Below are 23,549 nucleotides of genomic sequence, written 5' to 3'. Positions count from 1 at the left end.
TGTATAGTTGAATGTGTTCAGTCCCTGCTTGTAGTGTATGCTTGATGATACTTGGTCCTGTAGCTGTAGTCGTAGTGATACTTGGTCTTGTAGTCCTGCACGTAGGGGCGTGTATAGTTGAATGTGTTCAGTCCCTGCTCGTAGTGTATGCTTGATGATACTTGGTCCTGTAGCTGTAGTCGTAGTGATACTTGGTCTTGTAGTCCTGCACGTAGGGGCGTGTATAGTTGAATGTGTTCAGTCCCTGCTTGTAGTGTATGCTTGATGATACTTGGTCCTGTAGCTGTAGTCGTAGTGATACTTGGTCTTGTAGTCCTGCACGTAGGGGCGTGTATAGTTGAATGTGTTCAGTCCCTGCTTGTAGTGTATGCTTGATGATACTTGGTCCTGTAGCTGTAGTCGTAGTGATACTTGGTCTTGTAGTCCTGCACGTAGGGGCGTGTATAGTTGAATGTGTTCAGTCCCTGCTTGTAGTGTATGCTTGATGATACTTGGTCCTGTAGCTGTAGTCGTAGTGATACTTGGTCTTGTAGTCCTGCACGTAGGGGCGTGTATAGTTGAATGTGTTCAGTCCCTGCTCGTAGTGTATGCTTGATGATACTTGGTCCTGTAGCTGTAGTCGTAGTGATACTTGGTCTTGTAGTCCTGCACGTAGGGGCGTGTATAGTTGAATGTGTTCAGTCCCTGCTTGTAGTGTATGCTTGATGATACTTGGTCCTGTAGCTGTAGTCGTAGTGATACTTGGTCTTGTAGTCCTGCACGTAGGGGCGTGTATAGTTGAATGTGTTCAGTCCCTGCTTGTAGTGTATGCTTGATGATACTTGGTCCTGTAGCTGTAGTCGTAGTGATACTTGGTCTTGTAGTCCTGCACGTAGGGGCGTGTATAGTTGAATGTGTTCAGTCCCTGCTTGTAGTGTATGCTTGATGATACTTGGTCCTGTAGCTGTAGTCGTAGTGATACTTGGTCTTGTAGTCCTGCACGTAGGGGCGTGTATAGTTGAATGTGTTCAGTCCCTGCTCGTAGTGTATGCTTGATGATACTTGGTCCTGTAGCTGTAGTCGTAGTGATACTTGGTCTTGTAGTCCTGCACGTAGGGGCGTGTATAGTTGAATGTGTTCAGTCCCTGCTTGTAGTGTATGCTTGATGATACTTGGTCCTGTAGCTGTAGTCGTAGTGATACTTGGTCTTGTAGTCCTGCACGTAGGGGCGTGTATAGTTGAATGTGTTCAGTCCCTGCTCGTAGTGTATGCTTGATGATACTTGGTCCTGTAGTTGTAGTCGTAGTGATACTTGGTATTGTAGTCCTGCACGTAAGGGCGTGTATAGTTGTATGTGTTCAGTCCCTGCTCGTAGTGTATGCTTGATGATACTTGGTCCTGTAGCTGTAGTCGTAGTGATACTTGGTCTTGTAGTCCTGCACGTAGGGACGTGTATAGTTGAATGTGTTCAGTCCCTGCTCGTAGTGTATGCTTGATGATACTTGGTCCTGTAGCTGTAGTCGTAGTGATACTTGGTCTTGTAGTTCTGCACGTAGGGGCGTGTATAGTCGAATGAGGTCATGTTGTTGTGGAGATAGCGGGTTTCCAGTTCCTTCTGTAGATCCAGATAGTATTGATTGTGAATGGCATCCAGTACTGCTGCTTGGATCTTACGGAGATTCTTCTGCTGGACTTTCATATCCTCGTCGATATCATCTTCCAGCTTGAAGTAGGACCTGCGGAATGAAAGTGACAATTATGAGGGACGCAGGTTGTTGTAGGGGCTTCAGCTGTAGCCGCATGGTGATGGCAGAATAAAGGAAGGATGTCTATCATCTTCCAGCTTGAAGTAGGACCTGCGGAATGAAAGTGACAATTATGAGGGACGCAGGTTGTTGTAGGGGCTTCAGCTGTAGCCGAATGGTGCCTATGTCTTCTAGTATTTGTATAAGTTTTCTATGATCTACGGTGTCAAAACTTTTGCTGAGGTCCATGAACACAATAAAGGAAAGATATCTTTTTTACTTTCCTTATTTTTTCTGCCATTCACCGGGGTGATGGTCTCTAGCTACTTTTTGCCAACCGTACACTGCCTGGAGAACATACTTAGATCCATCTCGGCAGTTGATCGACGGCGTCGACTATGTGTGGTCTCAGTTCACGAGTGAAAATACTAAATTCCTAATAAAATTATACCTTTTTATCGCGGAAATCGAACGGGAACCTACAGCAAAAACCTTCGTTTCATCCCTGCTAAGGCCTTTGTGTTAAGACCTTCATCCCCAAACTCACCTTCAAATCAAATCATGAATCTTTATGGTGAAGCAGAGAGCTTTTTCACAACGTTGTGGGTATCACAGTATTACAAGATTTACAAGTCTTTCACTTACTCAATCATCATATTTATCATCGCTCGTTTCTTTGACTTTTAATTTCGGTTAAAGTAGCTACTCGATTAAAGCTACTCCATTATCCTCACGAGGCTGAGTGCACCCCGAACTCCAAGTACAGAGCCGAAAAAAAAACCTCAGCCTCGCCGGGAATCGAAACCGGACCTCCTGCGTGTAAGTCTAGTGTGATACCCACTCGGCCACGGAGGTTGCTTCCCCAAACTCACCGAATGTAGTGTCGAAGTTCGTTAATGTTCTCCAGGTTGCAGTTGTAGAAGAATAGAGAGCGGAAGTATCGTTTCTGCATGATGGGAAGCTTGAGAATGCGCCGTTCCGCAAACTGTTCGAAATCCTTCACGATGAGATTGCGCACGCGCATCATCTTGTCGAAACTGTGATAGATCCTGTCTGTGGGGAAAAAGGAATTGCGGTAAGTCAAATTGCCATCTAGGTAGGGTTTTTTACTTTCCCTATCCTAAATCAGCGTATATCCTATACCTAGGTATTATAATAGTGCTTATTTATACTGCTTGCATAGGCCTGAAAAGTCCCTTTACTTCAGCAGTAGACTACTGCTATTATGGTATTTCTGGCAAAGTTGACATTAATTAGTTATACAGGGTGGTCCAGAGTTACCTGATGAATTTGATTTGCCCATAACTTTGTTATAATTTGTCGTAGCTTGTTGAAACGAACACCACTGAGTTCAGAACTAAATGAGGTTTTGTTACAATGTAGTCGTGGACCCCGCAACATCGAGCTTTCGCTGTGGAGGCATTTCTTAAAAGTGGTGAATTTGTGACCAATGCTCAGATGAAATTTCGCACCCATTTTTATTTTCCACCCTCCTCACCCGATCTTAGCTCGTGCGCCTTTTTTTATGAAAATATGTTAAAAACAAGGTATATATTTATTGGACAAGGACTCTGAATGAGTTAACGGGGGCTTTTTATCGAGGAATTCGTGCTATAGACCAAAAAATGCTAGAATTTTGCACACAGATTGAATGTATTCAAAATTATGGCGAATTTTCGGCTAGCGTTGTTTTCCACACCTGATCAGCATTGCAAACAAAATGTCCAAAAAAGTAAACCTCATTTTGTTATCTTTCATTTACAATAAATATCACTCTTTTGTCTTGAAAATTGAACGTGTAGCATCATTTTAAAAACCGTTAGGTAACTCTGGACACCCTGATTAGGGTCAAAGTTCCGCGCCGAGATGTGTCCAGCTTTGGCACTGTTAAAAAAATTTGCCCTTTTTGCAACTGGGCTTACTAATATAGTATCTTTACTTACCGCAGTTTTATTAGTAATGTTTCCTACAGTTCATAGACGATGCGAAACTTGAGGGGAAAGTCATTTTGTACTTTGTCGTCCAGTTCTCTGATCATTTCATCGAGGAAATCCTCTCCCTGCTTGTCATGATATCTCTCAAATACCTGTTGATGAAAAAGAATATAAGTTATTGGTACCTAATTAGAGAAGTGCTTAGTTATTGGAAATCAAAGCGAAATTTAGACTGGAGAAAAGCGTTTCATGCTTTCATGAAACTGAGTGTGCATTATAGTGTGTTAATCTTAACTCTCGGGTTTCGTGAAACTCCGTTGCATGAAACGCGTTTCTCCAATGTGCATTCCACCTAAGTTTCGTAAGATTTTCAAAAGGGCAATCCTTAAATAAACCGATCTGTTTACATCAGTAGGTACCTAAATCAGGGCCGTGTTCAGGGTGGCCGAGGGGGAGTCAGAAGAAGAAAACACCGTAGAGAAAAAGGCAAGCGGTGATGCTCCCCTAGCTTTCATGAAGGACTAGCCACTGACTCTACTGAAAAGTTTAGTTGGTATTAGGTACTTTTTTATACCTCACCCATTAGGTAGGTACATATCTCTACAGGACACCTGAGAAGAATGGCCAAAGACTGGAAGAAGGGGAAGCTACAATAAGTAGAGCACATGATCAAAGGTCCAAAATATGAAATACTGCACCGCATTATCCAAGGAAAAATTGTGGGGAAGAGATCTGTGGGAAGGAAAAGAATATCCTGGCTGTGGAACCTTCGAGAGCGGTTCAACGTCACCTGACTTGTTCAAAGGCGCAGCCTCCAACAACAAAATAGCAATGATGACAGCCAACTTCCGCAATGCAGACGGTATGGTATCTGAAGAAGAAAAACAGGACACCTACCTCTTTATCCTCCGGCTCATCAATACTGATCACGTTGGACCAGTGCGAGTTGTTGCGGTTATGCTGAATCAAATACTCGGTCAGATTAATCCGCGTCTTGCCCCAGTTGAAGAAGAACTTCTTATCCATCTTCAGATCATCCATGTAGCCGCGAGTGTTGCCACCTATGTCGAACGGAGTACCGGTGTGGTTGTACTTGATGGTGCTGATGTCAGATAGATCGCTACGGGCGAGGGAGGCAAAGTATGCAAGCCAGAAGATTCCGGCGGTGAGGGAAGATGAGATGGTAAGTGACATGGTGGATTATATTGGATCAAGATCTCTTTCGTTGTGTCTCGTCTTTTTTATTGTTTATTTTTTATGTGTTTTATTTAAAGAGGACGTTAACACTTAGTGTCCTATTCCTTGTTACTATTTTGTTAGCAGTCTAGATTCGTATCCAACTATCAGGGAGCTTGGTCTCTTCAAGATTCGTATGAGTTTACTTAAACTTTTAGGGCTGTTTGCCCCTAAGCCTCAAAATGGGCTTTTTTGTGTGTGTGGAGTTAAGCTGTTGTGCTGTTGGCAGTGTAAACAAAGTATTTGTAGTACAAAGTTAGTTCGAGTTGGCTACAAATTCACTTCAATTTGATTGTTACACAGGGGTATCAAGAGATTGTGTTGGTTACAAATGAACTACAAAGATCATTCTTCATTATTTCTGTTTTAACTACAATCGGACCACGTTGGTGGTGTTTTTTTGGTTACACAGAAAAAGAGATTGTATGATTTGGGTGAGTTGCAAACGAATCACAGACTGTTGACACAGATGAATGATGAACTTTGGAGTTAATGCTTCACTGACAATGCAGTCCTTATTATGGGATAAAAAAAAATAGTTCAAACAAACACAAGAATTACCAGAGTTCAGAGCTTTTGTAGAGAATTTCCCAGAAACTTGGCCAACGGTCTCAAACGGAGAATTAAATAAAGGGGATTTAGCTAAAAAATATCAAAGAGGTCAGGAAAAGAAACACTAGAAATCGTCTGAGTGGTAACATTTTGCTCCCGGGTTGGACTTTACGGGTTTTCCGCTTTATTATTTTGTTTCTTTGATTTTAATTATTGAAGTAAAAGACGATTTAGGTAGCACTGATGATCACAATAATGTTACTGAACTCCCTCGTGTGACAAATATTACGGTACCAATATGGTCAGAATGGTCAGACAAAGCTTGAAGTTGCAACTAACGTGGAATCTGTCCATCGCCAGATGGCGTGTCAGTCGCAAACAGCTGATTGGTTCTTCATGAAGGTGTTTCCTACTTTCGTTTTAGAACTCGTAAAAATAGAATAAACTGAGTTTGATTCATGGTTTAGGTCTTATCAGATTTTCCGAAGGCTCTCATGTCATCCGAAAGCGGTTTTCAACATAGGCGCTATGACTGCAAGCCTAGTTAACTTGCAGGGCAATGCGCCTGCCTTTTTAACGTTAGGTCGCGGGTATAGTTCCCGCCGGGGCCGGCTTTGGTCCTAAACAGACAAGGTTCGTTATCGGAACGGCTGGCTTTCTCCTATCCTGTCTTCCTTCTTCGATTTAGGGACGATAAGACCTCCATTGAGAGGTTCTTCTTGTTTTGACTCCTCCAATTGTTCAAACTGTTTAATATTGCAGAGACTTCCTCAACAGTTTTCAGAAAGAAAAGTTGAAAACCGCCGGAATAAACAGAGAAAATCAGGTGTTCGTTCTTTATTCTTCCATTTTAACAACAAATGAACAAACCTCTTTAACTCTTTCTATTGTCGTTTGTTTGAGCTCCAGTTTTGTTCGTCTGATGATGTGAGTGCCTTTAGAACTACAAGTATTCTAACTCTGCGTTTTCAGAAAGAAAAGTTGAAAACCGCCGGAATAAACAGAGAAAATCAGGTGTTCGTTCTTTATTCTTCCATTTTAACAACAAATGAGCAAACCTCTTTAACTCTTTCTAGTGTCGTTTGTTTGAGCTCCAGTTTTGTTCGTCTGATGATGTGAGTGCCTTTAGAACTACAAGTATTCTAACTCTGGCAAATGTTTTGTTTACAGTCTTAACAGTGAGATGGAATGTGATTCGGGCGTGTAAAGTGTTTGGTGCAGGTTGAATTGTGATAAAGGTTTGTAAGGTTTGAAACGTTTTATCTTTTCTTCCAGATACCTAGCTGTTTTTATTTTATTTTTTTAAGGCTGTCCACTGTCCACACATAGTCGACGGCCGTCGATCGACAGCGATCAACGGTCGATCGACGAGGTGTATCTATGTTGTCGAGGCAGACGGTTTTAGTCGGCATAGATCGACGTCGAACAATGGCTGGTTGACTATGTGTGGACACATCTTAATACGATGTCGACGTCGAGGCAGTGTGGATGGTTTCGGTAGACATCGAGCGATGTCGACTGAAACTGTCGATGTAAACGGGCGTCGACTATGAGTGAACACAGCTTTACTATCCCCTCAGATGGCGTCGTGGCTTCAGTCAACATTTCTCCTAGCCCAGGTTGAATTGTGATAAAGGTTTGTAAGGTTTGAAACGTTTTATCTTTTCTTCCAGATACCTATCTGTTTTTATTTTATTTTTTTAAGGCTGTGTTCTCACATAGTCGACGGCCGTCGATCGACAGCGATCAACGATCAATCGACGAGGTGTATCTATGTTGTCGAGGCAGTGTGGACGGTTTCAGTCGGCATCGATCGACGATTGAACGATCAGTGGTCGACTATGTGTGGACACATCTTAATACGATGTCGAGGCAGTGTGGATGGTTTCGGTAGACATCGAGCGATGTCGACTGAAACTGTCGATGTAAACGAGCGTCGACTATGTGTGAACACAGCTTCACTATCCCCTCAGATGGCGTCGTGGCTTCAGTCAACATTTCTCCTAGCATGGTTGTTCCTCGGCTCCCACGCCCTTGTCAATGTTCACAAAGTCCTTCAGAAGATACATGAGAAGAATGTGGAGCTCGTCAAGAACATGAATCAAATCTGCCCAGGACCATCGGTACACAGGGAGGGACTGTCTGGGACAGGACAGCCCAGAAACAAACGCCAGGTGATGTCCGGAGTACCACTGGAGCAGACTGCAGATCTGGCAGGTAAAGGATACCTAAGTCTAGAGGTCTATTTATGTATTGTATACACTGTGTTTATAAAGTCCCAGGCCACCCTTTTAAATTTTTTACTGTTCACCTTGGGAAGTTCAAATTTTGCATGCAGCTCTCGATTATGACAAAGAATTTTGGGAGGTACTCAAAATTTTGAAGGCTCCTCAGGAGCGGCCCCAGGGGGCCTAACTTTGAAATCTTAAATGAGAACCCCCTGTTTGTGATATATCATATCAAAGGTCTTGAAAAACGTAGTACTCTAGTACAAGTTTGAGCTTGATCCAACAACCAGGGCCGGAGTTATGGCCTATTCAGATTTTTATTTTTCCATGTTCTCCCGCCAATAGGGGAAGCACCAAAAACGGGAAACTCATATCGATTGTTGATTTGTGCTTCAAATGGAGAGCCCACTAATGAATGGTTTATGTTGAAATTACCTACTCTTCGTATTTGACCGTTTAGGGTTACAACTGCTCAACGCTCAGAAGATACTCGAGGCTCTGTCAGCAGAAATGACCAATGCTATCTTCATTGGATACAAGACAGCCACGGCCAATGTTAACCTGGGCAGTAGGGAAGGACCCAAAGTGTATGTCCGAAGCTTTTGAGGATATTTTCTATCAGGATGTGTACAAATACAAACCGAACTTTGTCACTATGAAGCGAACGGAATAGAGGGTATGGAAGCGCCGCAGGCGAAATTTTCGCCATAATTTACCTACGTATAAGATCGTCTGAATTGCTGTAAAAAAAATTGTAAATACACAAAATTGAAACTTTTCCAGGATTCCAAGGGAATCGGTCAAGTACCTACACCTGTGTTCTTATGTTTCTTGTAATTTCGCTAAATTAATTCATGGATTCATTGGAAATGAAAAATAATAATGTCCTAGCTACGTTTTATATCACTTTTGTTTCACATACCGCCTCGCCTGTGCAGTATCAATATTTTCTTACAGCATTGGTATTGGTAATGATAGCATAGGAATATTAGTAGGTACCTATTGACAAGAATATTGATGTTCGGGCGGTATAGTTTTGTATGAACGCCTTAAAAATAAACAGTTATGCAATATGCAATGACAGACCAGATTCCCTCTTCCTCTTAGATTTACCGCCAATCCTCTCTATAGTCCTACTCTTTATGGGAAACAAGATGGCGGATCGTAATTTCAGATAAAAGGTGAATGCAAAATACGAATCAGAGCGAATGTTTCACTTTTAAATGGAAAATAGGCTAACGGCTAAGTAGACTCGAAACTGACGCACCCTAAGGGAAAAATAAGTCAACAAATAGACCGATCTACTCAAAACTGTTCCGTATAATTCAAACTCTGCGGATAGCGATAGTACAAGCTGACATTGTACGGAATACGGAAGTACACCTTAAGGAATTGGTTGTCCAGAATATCAAAGTACCGATGTACATCTTTGCGGAGGGATCTCGCGAGGGATCGGATCTCCAGAATCATCTTCTTATCCACTCGGTCCGTGAAGAGGAGGTTCTGCTCGTGGTTGAAACGTGGCTTGTGCGTGGTGTTCAGATGGAAGTTCCATTTCTCGTAGCGACCGGACTGCAGCACTGTGTCCATGCGCCGCACGTACTTGTTGAATAACCTGCACCAAGAGAGATGGAATAGGATAGAATTTTGCCAGTCTAGTTAGCTTGATTGATAGTGCATCTCCCTTGTAAGCGCTAGGCCGCGGGTTCGATTCCCGCCCGGGGAGGATTTTATCCTGACGGGATAATGTTCGTTCTCGGAACGGCTACCATTTCTCGTAGCGACCGGACTGCAGCACTGTGTCCATGCGCCGCACGTACTTGTTGAATAACCTGCACCAAGAGAGATGGAATAGGGTAGAATTTTGCCAGCCTAGTTAGCTTGGTTGATAGTGCATCTCCCTTGTAAGCGCTAGGCCGCGAGTTCGATCCCCGCCCGGGGAGGATTTTATCCTGACGGGATAATGTTCGTTCTCGGAACGGCTAGCTTTCTCCTATCCTCTCCTCCTTCTCTCTTCGATTTCGGGACCATAAGACCTTAGCAGTTACAGTTCCCTCTGTCAAACCTCTTCAAAATAAAAGAGAGAGAGAGAGTCGCACGACTACGCTTCCAATATGCGACAGACCTAATACGGCTAAGATGAGACTCAAAAGTCCCTTGTTTAAAGAACACTGAATAACTTCTAAGGTGTTTAATGGTTGGGGTTTTACCCCCCCATTCGGTGACAAGCTACCCGCCTCACGTTAACTTCACCTAGGTGGGGCCGAGAAAGCGATTGCCCACATGGTCACCCATCCGGATTTTAGGATACACGCGTAACGCTTAACTTCAGTGATCCATTGAGAACTTTCGTTTTCGGTTTCCCTGGTTTCCTCTATTTAAACCTCTTAAAAGAGAGGGAGAGAGAACTGGAATAGGTATTTGGTAATGGTAGTGGTGGTGTGTGTAATGATGTGATGTGGTATTGTGTCCTATCAAGACTTACCTATCATCAGCTCGTATCATCTGGTCCTCTCTGTAAGCCCTATATTCATCCATAAGATCATCACGCGTATAGTTAGTACAGTTGAACAGTAAACTATGACAGCAGTGGTCCACCTATCATCAGCTCGTATCATCTGGTCCTCTCTGTAAGCCCTATATTCATCCATAAGATCATCACGCGTGTAGTTAGTACAGTTGAAGAGTAAACTATGACAGCAGTGGTCCACCATCTTCTTAAGCCTTGTCCGGTATTCCTTGTGATAATGCGCCTTGATATGATGCACCTTGAATAATAAAATGAAACGGAGGGGTTGAAATGAAAGAGCTCGGCAGAGCTCCACCCCCGCCAAGTCAAAGCAGTGTGGCAGCGCTACTAAGGCCAGCCATTCACTATCAGGTAGACCTGATCAGGTATACCTGTTGAGCACAAGCACACTATCAGATACACCTGATCAAGTATATCTGACACCTGATGTACACACACACTATCAGGTAGAATTGACACTTGATCAACAGGTCTAATATAGTGAAGTAGCTAGGTGGGGCCGAGAAAGCGATTGCCCACATGGTCACCCATCCGGACTTTAGGATACACGCGTAACGCTTAACTTCAGTGATCCATTAAGAACTTTCGTTTTCGGTTTCCCTGGTATCCTCTAATAAACCTCTTAAAAGAGAGGGAGAGAGAACTGGAATAGGTATTTGGTAATGGTAGTGGTGTGTGTGTAATGATGTGATGTGGTATTGTGTCCTATCAAGACTTACCTATCATCAGCTCGTATCATCTGGTCCTCTCTGTAAGCCCTATATTCATCCATAAGATCATCACGCGTGTAGTTAGTACAGTTGAACAGTAAACTATGACAGCAGTGGTCTACCATCTTCTTAAGCCTTGTCCGGTATTCCTTGTGGTAATGCGCCTTGATATGATGCACCTTGAATAATAAAATGAAACGGAGGGGTTGAAATGAAATGAAAGAGCTCGGTAGAGCTCCACCCCCGCCAAGTCAAAGCAGTGTGGCAGCGCTCCTAAGGCCAGCCACTCACTATCAGGTAAACCTGATCAGGTATACATCAGGTATACCTGATACCTGATGAGCACAAGCACACTATCAGATACACCTGATCAAGTATATCTGACACCTGATGAGCACACACACTATCAGGTAGAACTGACACTTGATCAACAGGTCTATCTCATAGTGAGTGGCCGGCCTAAGAGATATTATACGCCACAGATAAAGTACCCCCTTAAAAAAAGCATTGATTCGTTGGATCACTTACCCTTATGTTGGCCTTGAGTCGGTTACGTATAAAGTACTGGTCCCAGAGCACAGTAGGTGTGATTGGTGCTTTAGTGCGTTTTGTTCTCGGACTGGTTTTCCGTGTCAAATATAGATGCGTATACCTGCGACCAAAGAGAACGGAAACAAAGTCCGATTTTTATTAGAGTTAGTTACGAGCCTGATCCCACTTGTCGGAAAAAAATCGCGTTGTGTGTAGTAGGAACTTTCTCATTTAAATTACATTGCCTACAGGACATTCGGGGGGAAAAAATCGGATGAAACTCACGACAAGTGGGAACGGACTCCAAGTCAACGTACCAAATGGTATTTACCTACACCTAACATGGGATGCACCGTTGCACACTGAAGGAACGTGTGTTTTACGAGGCTATTTCACCAGTTTTCCAAGCGTTTTTGATTTCCATAATGGTATTTTCAATTTTGTATAGGTAGAATTTGTGTGAATGTAATTTATGTCGTAAGAAAAAAAAAAAGAAAATCACGTTGCTTTTCAACACTCACTCAACACTCTTCGTTCTATTTAGGATTACAACTGCTCAACGCTCAGAAGATACTAGAGGCTCTGTCAGCAGAAATGACCAATGCTATCTTCATTGGATACAAGACAGCTACGGCCAATGTTAACCTGGGCAGTAGGGAAGGACCCAAAGTACTACCGTTAGGTACCACACTGGAGGATCTGCTCAAATCGTACAAGATCTATCGGACCACGTACACTTCTTATATCGAAGGATGGTAGGTATCCCACAATAAGTACGAATACATAATAGCTAACTTTCAGTCACTTTTTTTTTACAAGCGACGGAAAACTTTGAAATTGAATATTTAAAAATACAATATTTTCGCGTAGGTAAAACCGGCCACTCACCATCAGGTAGACCTGACAGGTATTACGCCTGAACAGGTCCGCCTGTCAGGTCTACAGGACACACACTATCAGGTTGACCTGATAGTGTGTGGCAGTAGTCAGGCGACCTGAAAGAGACCAGATATTTGATGGAAATTCGATCAGTAGGGGCATCGGCTTTAATAAACACCCTTTGTCACTGCGACTTGGTTAGATCCACTGTCTCCATACTGCTGGTAGTTAACACCTTTGCAGATAAAATCCGCCCCGGGCGGGAATCGAACCCGCGGCCTAGCGCTTACAAGGCAGACGCACTACCAACCAAGCTAACTAGGCTGGCTACTGTTTTTTTACAAGCGACGGAAAAACTTTGAGATTGAAAATTTAAAAATACAATATTTTCGCGTAGGTAAAACCGGCCACTCACCATCAGGTAGACCTGACAGGTACGCCTGAACAGGTCCGCCTGTCAGGTCTACCTGATACCTGATAAGCACACACACTATCAGGTAGACCAGATAGTGTGTGTCAGTAGTCAGGCGACCTGAAAGAGACCTGATAATTGATGGAAATTCGATCAGTAGGGCCATCGGCTTTAATAAACACCCTTTGTCACTGCGACTTGGTTAGATCCAATCAGGTAGACCTGACAGGTACGCCTGAACAGGTCCGCCTGTCAGGTCTACCTGATACCTGATAAGCACACACACTATCAGGTAGACCCGATAGTGTGTGGCAGTAGTCAGGCAACCTGAAAGAGACCTGATATTTGATGGAAATTCAATCAGTAGGGCCATCGGCTTTAATAAACACCCTTTGTCACTGCGACTTGGTTAGATCCACTGTCTCCATCCTGCTGATAGTTAATACCTTTGCAGAAATCACCAAAAATGGTAAGTTCCCTGAGAGTTTTAATACACTAGGGTAGGAGGTATTGGTTTTATTGCAAACATTGGTCTAGAACCTGCATAGGAAGCAGCACACATTCATATCTTAAAGCTATTTAAAATTAAGGTTCTTAGATGTTCAAATAGACGAAGATTGTATTTCACATGGTGCTGTATATGAATATTTACCCAATCGGCTCTTTTCTTTACTGGGGTAGAGGGATTTTCAAGAGTTTACTGAGATATATTAGACTTAGTTATTGATTTTCCTGTTACACCTATGTCTTCTAGTATTTGTATAAGTTTTCTATGATCTACGGTGTCAAAACTTTTGCTGAGGTCCATGAACACAATAAAGGAAAGATATCTTTTTTACTTTCCTTATTTTTTCTGCCATTCACCGGGGTGATGGTCTCTAGCTACTTTTTGCCAACCGTACACTGCCTGGAGAACATACTTAGATCAATCTCGGCAATTGATCGACAGCGTCGACTATGTGTGGCCTCAGTTGACGAGTGAAAATACTAAATTCCTAATAAAATTATACCTTTTTATCGCGGAAATCGAACGGGAACCTACAGCAAAAACCTTCGTTTCATCCCTGCTAAGGCCTTTGTGTTAAGACCTTCATCCCCAAACTCATCTTCAAATCAAATCATGAATCTTTATGGTGAAGCAGAGAGCTTTTTCACAACTTTGTGGGTATCACAGTATTACAAGTCTTTCACTTACTCAATTTATCATCGCTCGTTTCTTTGACTTTTAATTCCGCCACTGGTCGCTATTTGATTAAAGTTAGCTACTCTATTATCCTCTCGAGGCTGAGTGCATCCCGAACTCCAAGTACAGAGCAGAAAAAAACCTCGGCCTCGCCGGGAATCGAAACCGGACCTCCTGCGTGTAAGTCTAGTGTGATACCCACTCGGCCACGGAGGTTGCTCCCCCAAACTCACCGAATGTAGTGTCGAAGTTCGTTAATGTTCTCCAGGTTGCAGTTGTAGAAGAATAGAGAGCGGAAATATCGTTTCTGCATGATGGGAAGCTTGAGAATGCGCCGTTCCGCAAACTGTTCGAAATCTTTCACGATGAGATTGCGCACGCGCATCATCTTGTCGAAACTGTGATAGATCCTGTCTGTGGGGAAAAAGGAATTGCGGTAAGTCAAATTGCCATCTAGGTAGGGTTTTTTACTTTCCCTATCCTAAATCAGCGTATATCCTATACCTAGGTATTATAATAGTGCTTATTTATACTGCTTGCATAGGCCTGAAAAGTCCCTTTACTTCAGCAGTAGACTACTGCTATTATGGTATTTCTGGCAAAGTTGACATTAATTAGTTATACAGGGTGGTCCAGAGTTACCTGATGAATTTGATTTGCCCATAACTTTGTTATAATTTGTCGTAGCTTGTTGAAACGAACACCACTGAGTTCAGAACTAAATGAGGTTTTGTTACAATGTAGTCGTGGACCCCGCAACATCGAGCTTTCGCTGTGGAGGCATTTCTTAAAAGTGGTGAATTTGTGACCAATGCTCAGATGAAATTTCGCACCCATTTTTATTTTCCACCCTCCTCACCCGATCTTAGCTCGTGCGCCTTTTTTTATGAAAATATGTTAAAAACAAGGTATATTTTGCATGCAGCTCTCGATTATGACAAAGAATTTTGGGAGGTACTCAAAATTTTGAAGGCTCCTCAGGAGCGGCCCCAGGGGGCCTAATTTAGAAATCTTAAATGAGAACTCCCTGTTTGTGATATATCATATCAAAGGTCTTGAAAAACGTAGTACTCTAGTACAAGTTTGAGCTTGATCCGACAACCAGGGCCGGAGTTATGGCCTATTCAAATTTTTATTTTTTTTCCATGTTCTCCCGCCAATAGGGGAAGCACCAAAAACGGGAAATTCATATCGATTGTTGATTTGTGCTTCAAATGGAGAGCCCACTAATGCATGGTTTATGTTGAAATTACCTACCCTTCGTACTTGACCGTTTAGGGTTACAACTGCTCAACGCTCAGAAGATACTAGAGGCAGAAGTGCTTAGTTATTGGAAATCAAAGCGAAATTTAGACTGGAGAAAAGCGTTTCATGCTTTCATGAAACTGAGTGCGCATTATAGTGTGTTAATCTTAACTCTCGGGTTTCGTGAAACTCCGTTGCATGAAACGCGTTTCTCCAGTGTGCATTCCACCTAAGTTTCGTAAGATTTTCAAAAGGGCAATCCTTAAATAAACCGATCTGTTTACAGTAGGTACCTAAATCAGGGCCGTGTGTAGGGTGGCCGAGGGGGAGTCAGAAGAAGAAAACACAGTAGAGAAAAAGGCAAGCGGTGATGCTCCCCTAGCTTTCATGGAGGACTAGCCACTGACTCTACTGAAAAGTTTAGTTGGTATTAGGTACTTCTTTATAGGTACCTCACCCATTAGGTACGTACATATCTCTACAGGACACCTGAGAAGAATAGCCAAAGACTGGAAGAAGGGGAAGCTACAATAAGTAGAGCACATTATCAAAGGTCCAAAATATGAAATACTGCACCAGGAAAAATTGTGGGGAAGAGATCTGTGGGAAGGAAAAGAATATCCTGGCTGTGGAACCTTCGAGAATGGTTCAACGTCACCTGACTTGTTCAAAGGCGCAGCCTCCAACAACAAAATAGCAATGATGACAGCCAACTTCCGCAATGCAGACGGTATCTGAAGAAGAAAAACAGGACACCTACCTCTTTATCCTCCGGCTCATCAATACTGATCACATTGGACCAGTGCGAGTTGTTGCGGTTATGCTGAATCAAATACTCGGTCAGATTAATCCGCGTCTTTTATTTCATTCCTTAATTCCCAGCCGTTTCTGAGATATAAGCGTGGTTCGCAAATCACGAACCACCCTGGATTTGATAGAGGGGACTGTAACATTTTAGGTCTAATTCAAGGATTAATTCATGCACGGGAAAATGGGGGTTTTATCCCCCTCTCTTAAAGGTGTTTTAACTCTGGAATACCACGTCATTTACAACAGTGATTGGTTTAAGGACTGTTCTAGATATAGTTTTGAGATTCACAGTCCTAGGTCTGTCAGACCATCTGAGCATGAGTGTCTGGGCATAATGGAAAACCATTTCTTAAGAACAAGAGATTTACTTAAATACAATCTTTGGTACTCACCAAGTTTATCTGAGTTCGCTACGGGCGAGGGAGGCAAAGTATGCAAGCCAGAAGATTCCGGCGGTGAGGGAAGATGAGATGGTAAGTGACATGGTGGATTATATTGGATCAAGATCTCTTTCGTTGTGTCTCGTCTTTTTTATTGTTTATTTTTTATGTGTTTTATTTAAAGAGGACGTTAACACTTAGTGTCCTATTCCTTGTTACTATTTTGTTAGCAGTCTAGATTCATATCCAACTATCAGGGATCTCTTACCAACCAACTATCAGTCTCTTCAAGATTCGTATGAATTTACTCCAACTTTTAGGGCTGTTTGCCCCTAAGCCTCAAAATAGGCTTTTTTGTGTGTGGAGTTAAGCTGTTGGCAGTGTAAACAAAGTATTTGTAGTACAAAGTTGGTTCGAGTTGGCTACAAATTCACTTTTTGTTTATTTTTTATGTGTTTTATTTAAAGAGGACGTTAACACTTAGTGTCCTATTCCTTGTTACTATTTTGTTAGCAGTCTAGATTCGTATCCAACTATCAGGGAGCTTGGTCTCTTCAAGATTCGTATGAGTTTACTTAAACTTTTAGGGCTGTTTGCCCCTAAGCCTCAAAATGGGCTTTTTTGTGTGTGTGGAGTTAAGCTGTTGTGCTGTTGGCAGTGTAAACAAAGTATTTGTAGTACAAAGTTAGTTCGAGTTGGCTACAAATTCACTTCAATTTGATTGTTACACAGGCGTATCAACAGATTGTGTTGGTTACAAATGAACTATAAAGATCATTCTTCATTATTTCTGTTTTAATTACAATCGGACCACGTTGTTGGCGTTTTAGGTTACACAGAAAAAGAGATTGTATGATTTGTGTGAGTTGCAAACGAATCAAAGACTGTTGACACAGATGAATGATGAACTTTGGAGTTAATGCTTCACTGACAATGCAGTCCTTATTACGGGATAAGGAAGTGACATGGTGGATTATATTGGATCAAGATCTCTTTCGTTGTGTCTCGTCTTTTTTATTGTTTATTTTTTATGTGTTTTATTTAAAGGGGAGGTTAACACTTAGTGTCCTATTCCTTGTTACTATTTTGTTAGCAGTCTAGATTCGTATCCAACTATCAGGGAGCTTGATCTCTTCAAGATTCGTATGAGTTTACTCCAACTTTCAGGGCTGTTTGCCCCTAAGGCTCAAAATGGGCTTTTTTGTGTGTGGGAGTTAAGCTGTTGGCAGTGTAAACAAAGTATTTGTAGTACAAAGTTAGTTCGAGTTGGCTACAAAATACTACAAATTCACTTCAATTTGATTGTTACACAGGGGTATCAAGAGATTGTGTTGGTTACAAATGAACTACAAAGATCATTCTTCATTATTTCTGTTTTAACTACAATCGGACCACGTTGGTGGTGTTTTTTTGGTTACACAGAAAAAGAGATTGTATGATTTGGGTGAGTTGCAAACGAATCACAGACTGTTGACACAGATGAATGATGAACTTTGGAGTTAATGCTTCACTGACAATGCAGTCCTTATTATGGGATTTCAATTTGATTGTTACACAGGGGTATCAAGAGATTGTGTTGGTTACAAATGAACTACAAAGATCATTCTTCATTATTTCTGTTTTAATTACAATCGGACCACGTTGTTGGCGTTTTTTGGTTACACAGAAAAAGAGATTGTGTGAGTTGCAAACGAATCACAGACTGCTGACACAGATGAACTTTGGAGTTAATGCTTCACTGACAATGCAGTCCTTATTATGGGATAAGGAAAGTAAAAAAAAAAAATAGTTCAAACAAACACAAGAATTACCAGAGTTCAGAGCTTTTGTAGAGAATTTCCCAGAAACTTGGCCAACGGTCTCAAACGGAGAATTAAATAAAGGGGATTTAGCTAAAAAATATCAAAGAGGTCAGGAAAAGAAACACTAGAAATCGTCTGAGTGGTAACATTTTGCTCCCGGGTTGGACTTTACGGGTTTTCCGCTTTATTATTTTGTTTCTTTGATTTTAATTATTGAAGTAAAAGACGATTTAGGTAGCACTGATGATCACAATAATGTTACTGAACTCCCTCGTGTGACAAATATTACGGTACCAATATGGTCAGAATGGTCAGACAAAGCTTGAAGTTGCAACTAACGTGGAAAAAAATATCAAAGAGGTCAGGAAAAGAAACACTAGAAATCGTCTGAGTGGTAACATTTTGCTCCCGGGTTGGACTTTACGGGTTTTCCACTTTATTATAGGTATTGTTTCTTTGGTTTTAATTAAAGTAAAAGACGATTTAGGTACCACTGATGATCACAATAATGTTACTGAACTGCCTCGTGTGACAAATATTACGGTACCAATATGGTCAGATTGGTCAGGCAAAGCTTGAAGTTGCCACTACGTGGAATCTGTCCATCGCCAGATGGCGTGTCAGTCGCAAACAGCTGATTGGTTCTTCATGAAGCTGTTTCCTACTTTTGTTTTAATAGAACTCGTAAAAATAGAATAAACTGAGTTTGATTCATGGTTTAGGTCTTATCAGATTTTCCAAAGGCTCTCATGTCATCCGGAAAGCGGTTTTCAACATGGGTGCTATGACTGCAAGCCTAGTTAACTTGGAGGGCAATGCGCCTGCCTTTTTAACGCTAGGTCGCGGGTACAGTTCCCGCCGGGGCCGGCTTTGGTCCTAAATAGATAAGGTTCGTTATCGGAACGGCTGGCTTTCTCCTATCCTGTCTTCCTTCTTCGATTTAGGGACGATAAGACCTCCATTGAGAGGTTCTTCTTGTTTTGACTCCTCCAATATTGTTCAAACTGTTTAATATTGCAGAGACTTCCTTAACAGTTTTCAGAAAGAAAAGTTGAAAACCGCCGGAATAAACAGAGAAAATCAGGTGTTCGTTCTTGATTCTTCCATTTTAACAACAAATGAACAAACCCCTTGAACTCTTTCTATTGTCGTTTGTTTGAGCTCAGTTTTGTTCGTCTGATGATGTGAGTGCCTTTAGAACTACAAGTATTCTAACTCTGCCAAATGTTTTGTTTACAGTCTTAATAGTGAGATGGAATGTGATTCGGGCGTGTAAAGTGTTTAGTGCAGGTTGAATTGTGATAAAGGTTTGTAAGGTTTGAAACGTTTTATCTTTTCTTCCAGATACCTATCTGTTTTTATTTTATTTTTTTAATGCTGTGTTCACACATAGTCGACGGTCGTCGATCGACAGCGATCAACGGTCAATCGACGAGGTGTATCTATCTTGTCGAGGCAGTGTGGACGGTTTCAGTCGGCATCGATCGACGTCGAACGATGGCTGGTCGACTATGTGTGGACACATCTTAATACGATGTCGAGGCAGTGTGGATGGTTTCGGACACTTTTAGTCGACATCGAGCGATGTCGACTGAAACTGTCGATGTAAACGGGCGTCGACTATGAGTGAACACAGCTTTACTCTCCCCTCAGATGGCGTCGTGGCTTCAGTCAACATTTCTCCTAGCCTGGTTGTTCCTTGGATCCCACGCCCTTGTCAATGTTCACAAAGTCCTTCAGAAGATACATGAGAAGAATGTGGAGCTCGTCAAGAACATGAATCAAATCTGCCCAGGACCATCGGTACACAGGGAGGGACTGTTTGGGACAGGACAGCCCAGAAACAAACGCCAGGTGATGTCCGGAGTACCACTGGAGCAGACTGCAGACCTGGCAGGTAAAGGATACCTAAGTCTAGAGGTCTATTTATGTATACACTGTGTTTATAAAGTCCTAGCCCACCCTTTTAATAATAGTTTGTCATTTTGAATTCCATTTCTTTCTTTTGTCAGTTGTCTAATTATTCTAACTAACCCATAAGATTTCCCATCAACCGTTTAGTGGAATAGTGTTTTTATTTTTCAATGTTTCATTTAAAATCTTCACAATACCGACTACATAATCAAAACTGAAAACATACTACATTTTGTCTAAAGCTGCGTCCACACGTAGTCGATCGACGTAGACTGAAACCGTACACTGCCTCGACAACATAGATTCACCTGTTAGATCGACCATAGATCGACGGTGTCGACTATGTGTGGACACAGCTTAAGGTCTGAGACTTTTGTTGACCGAGGGATGATGAATCTTCATTTGACTATGACTAAAATAGGATCAATCCGTAAGGATATTTTAGACATCTGGTTTTAAGAAGGTAGTCAGAAGTTACCTAATCTCATTGTATGAATTAGCCCTAAGTCTACTACCAGTCATTTAATCCACTCACGATATAGGTACTAAATCTCAGACAAAATCATGAATGAACTTATTCTAAAAGCTGTCTTGGAAGTTTACATCATAACGTCGGTTTTTGTCAAATTGTACAAAAGTTACCAAAATGATGGACTATTTGGCGTCCTCTGTAGAGATGACGGGGTTGATGATTATGATTAGGAATTCGAGACAGGCTCATTTTGAATTGATCTGCAGCAAATTTGACGATGACAAACCCATTTTACAAATCACATTTAACAAGAGGCAAACAAATATTTTTACAAAAACAAAATTCCTAGGTAGATTCTTAAAATAAATAATCTAACAGTCTAACACTTGGTCAAACTACATGTAGAATTTTCTCGCGCTAAATGAAATGGCAGGATAGTGACTATAATTTTCCAACCACTCTGCAGTGATCTGCCCGTGACTGAGAGCCGTCCAATGAGGCCCACCTAGAACACTAAACATCCCACCGTACCCACCAGGGGGAACACAAAGCTCCCAGTATGCTCTCTCAAACCTTGCTCCTCGTAGCGACACTCCACCTGGCACAGTGCTCGCTCTGGGATAAAATACACTCCGCAACTAAACATCCCACCGTACCCACCAGGGGGAACACAAAGCTCCCAGTATGCTCTCTCAAACCTTGCTCCTCGTAGCGACACTCCACCTCGCACAGTGCTCGCTCTGGGATAAAATACACTCCGCGCATGCGCGACAGAAGCGCAATCTAGACGATGACGACGACAACATCTTCATGTTCCGAAACCCGAACGTGACCATTCCGCCGAACCGAACCCGAATTACGATCTTACCCGAATGGCTCTACTACACGACCTTCACACCGCGGTCCACAGCCTACTACGGACAGAAAGGACTGACTAGAGAGTGGACAACGTATGCCTGGTACAATGACCGCGTTACGGTCTATTTGGATACGTTCCTTAAAGGTAGGCAATGATTTTCAATGTTCATATTTCTTAATACCTAAGCCACAAACTTTCCAAATTGGTTTTATTGCAAACATTGGTCTAGAACCTGCATAGGAAGCAGCACACATTCATATCTTAAAGCTATTTAAAATTAAGGTTCTTAAATGTTCAAATAGACGAAGATGGTATTTCACATGGTGCTGGATATGAATATTTACCCAATCTCTTCTCTCTTCTTTACTGGGGTAGAAGAATTTTCAAGAGTTTACTGAGATATATTAGACTTGGTTATTGTCGCAGGATCAACACAATTGTTCTCTATAATGTCTTATTCCATCCTCCCAGGACTCAAAAAGGCGCCCTACACCAAGTACCCACGCCACAAAATGCCCTCGACCTCGCCCCTAACCACGACCCTCAGCTTATTCGAACAAATGACCTTGGTGAACAAGAAGGACCTCATCTTCAAACTACCCTGGGCCTTCCAACCGCATCAGAACTTCCGCAAGGAAATGGGCTTTGGCCCGCCTTGGTGAACAAGAAGGACCTCATCTTCAAACTACCCTGGGCCTTCCAACCGCATCAGAACTTCCGCAAGGAAATGGGATTCGGTCCAATACCTACCTACACATATTTTATATTATCATAGAATCAAACAAGATCGCCTGTTCTGTATGTCCGAAGCTTTTGAGGATATTTTCTATAAGGATGTGTACACATACAAACCGAACTTTGTCACTATGAAGCGAACGGAATAGAGGGTATGGAAGCGCCGCAGCCGAAATTCGCGCCATGATTTACCTACGTATGAGATCGTCTGAATTGCTGTACAAAAAATTGTAAATACACAAAATTGAAACTTTTCCAGGATTCCAAGGGAATCGGTCAAGTACCTATACCTGTGTTCTTATGTTTCTTGTAATTTCGCTAAATTGGTTCATGGGTTCATTAAAAATGAAAAATAATAATGTCCTAGCTACGCTTTATATCACTTTTGTTTCACATATCGCCTCGCCTGTTCAGTATCAATATTTTTTTATAGCATAGGAATATTAGTACCTATTGACAAGAATATTGATGTTCGGGCGGTATAGTTTTGTATGAACGCCTTAAAAATAAACAGTTATGCAATATGCAATGACAGACCAGACTCCCTCTCCTCTTGGATTTTACCGCCAATCCTCCCTATAGTCCTACTCTTTATGAGAAACAAGATGGTGGATCGTAATTTCAGATAAAAGGTGAATGTAAAATACGAATCAGAGCGAATGTTTCACTTTTAAATGGAAAATAGGCTAACGGCTAGCTAGACTCAAAACTGACGCACCCTAAGGAAAAAATAAGTCAACAAATAGACTGATCTACTCAAAACTGTTCCGTATAATTCAAACTCTGCGGATAGCGATAGTACAAGCTGACATTGTACGGAATACGGAAGTACACCTTAAGGAACTGGTTGTCCAGAATGTCAAAGTACCGATGTACATCTTTGCGGAGGGATCGCGCAAGGGATCGGATCTCCAGAATCATCTTCTTATCCACTCGTTCCGTGAAGAGATATAATTCAAACTCTGCGGATAGCGATAGTACAAGCTGACATTGTACGGAATACGGAAGTACACCTTAAGGAACTGGTTGTCCAGAATATCAAAGTACCGATGTACATCTTTGCGGAGGGATCTTGCGAGCGACCGGATCTCCAGAATCATCTTCTTATCCACTCGGTCCGTGAAGAGGAGGTTCTGCTCGTGGTTGAAACGTGGCTTGTGCGTGGTGTTCAGATGGAAGTTCCATTTCTCGTAGCGACCGGACTGCAGCACTGTGTCCATGCGCCGCACGTACTTGTTGAATAACCTGCACCAAGAGAGATGGAATAGGATAGAATTTTGCCAGTCTAGTTAGCTTGATTGATAGTGCATCTCCCTTGTAAGCGCTAGGCCGCGGGTTCGATTCCCGCCCGGGGAGGATTTTATCCTGACGGGATAATGTTCGTTCTCGGAACGGCTAGCTTTCTCCTATCCT

The 23,549-nt window shown here is 42.1% G+C and overlaps 6 protein-coding genes across 6 annotated transcripts in view; 2 read left to right on the top strand and 4 right to left on the bottom strand.

The window, feature by feature from the left end:
- Nucleotides 1–1,168: 1,168 nt before the first annotated feature.
- LOC103513387 lies at nt 1,169–2,787 on the bottom strand. The gene is made up of 2 exons (XM_017445799.2): nt 2,597–2,787; nt 1,169–1,715 (listed from the first exon to the last, which is right to left on the bottom strand). Exons 1-2 carry the CDS (start codon nt 2,749–2,751, stop codon nt 1,448–1,450), a joined length of 423 nt encoding a protein of 140 aa, XP_017301288.1. The 5' UTR covers nt 2,752–2,787; the 3' UTR covers nt 1,169–1,447.
- A 903-nt stretch (nt 2,788–3,690) lies between these two features.
- On the bottom strand, nt 3,691–5,864 carry LOC108252897. The gene is made up of 3 exons (XM_017445797.2): nt 5,456–5,864; nt 4,556–5,105; nt 3,691–3,810 (listed from the first exon to the last, which is right to left on the bottom strand). Exons 2-3 carry the CDS (start codon nt 4,850–4,852, stop codon nt 3,691–3,693), a joined length of 417 nt encoding a protein of 138 aa, XP_017301286.1. The 5' UTR covers nt 4,853–5,105; nt 5,456–5,864.
- Nucleotides 5,865–6,492: 628 nt separating this feature from the next.
- LOC113469127 lies at nt 6,493–8,280 on the top strand. Its single transcript, XM_026826596.1, has 3 exons — nt 6,493–6,684; nt 7,420–7,663; nt 8,135–8,280. The coding sequence occupies exons 2-3, from the start codon at nt 7,420–7,422 to the stop codon at nt 8,278–8,280; spliced, it is 390 nt and encodes a 129-aa protein (XP_026682397.1). The 5' UTR covers nt 6,493–6,684.
- A 686-nt stretch (nt 8,281–8,966) lies between these two features.
- On the bottom strand, nt 8,967–11,577 carry LOC103513386. Its single transcript, XM_026826599.1, has 4 exons — nt 11,443–11,577; nt 10,924–11,093; nt 9,444–9,506; nt 8,967–9,226 (listed from the first exon to the last, which is right to left on the bottom strand). Exons 2-4 carry the CDS (start codon nt 11,037–11,039, stop codon nt 8,980–8,982), a joined length of 426 nt encoding a protein of 141 aa, XP_026682400.1. The 5' UTR covers nt 11,040–11,093; nt 11,443–11,577; the 3' UTR covers nt 8,967–8,979.
- Nucleotides 11,578–20,730: 9,153 nt separating this feature from the next.
- Nucleotides 20,731–22,063, top strand: LOC103513385. Its single transcript, XM_008478209.3, has 3 exons — nt 20,731–21,061; nt 21,187–21,545; nt 21,873–22,063. Exons 2-3 carry the CDS (start codon nt 21,227–21,229, stop codon nt 22,061–22,063), a joined length of 510 nt encoding a protein of 169 aa, XP_008476431.1. The 5' UTR covers nt 20,731–21,061; nt 21,187–21,226.
- A 990-nt stretch (nt 22,064–23,053) lies between these two features.
- Nucleotides 23,054–23,549, bottom strand: part of LOC103513383 — a gene marked incomplete in the record, with an annotated part of 3,429 nt that continues 2,933 nt past the window's right edge. Inside the window, 1 exon segment of the mRNA XM_026826595.1 lies at nt 23,054–23,381. Within this exon segment, the coding sequence (XP_026682396.1) occupies nt 23,054–23,381 (328 nt within the window).

Source organism: Diaphorina citri, unplaced genomic scaffold, assembly GCF_000475195.1.
Source record: "Diaphorina citri unplaced genomic scaffold, Diaci psyllid genome assembly version 1.1 scaffold965, whole genome shotgun sequence".
In the NCBI taxonomy this organism is placed as follows: domain Eukaryota; kingdom Metazoa; phylum Arthropoda; class Insecta; order Hemiptera; family Psyllidae; genus Diaphorina; species Diaphorina citri.
Note: the sequence above shows the minus strand (reverse complement) of the source record. Positions and strands in the feature narration are given on the sequence as shown.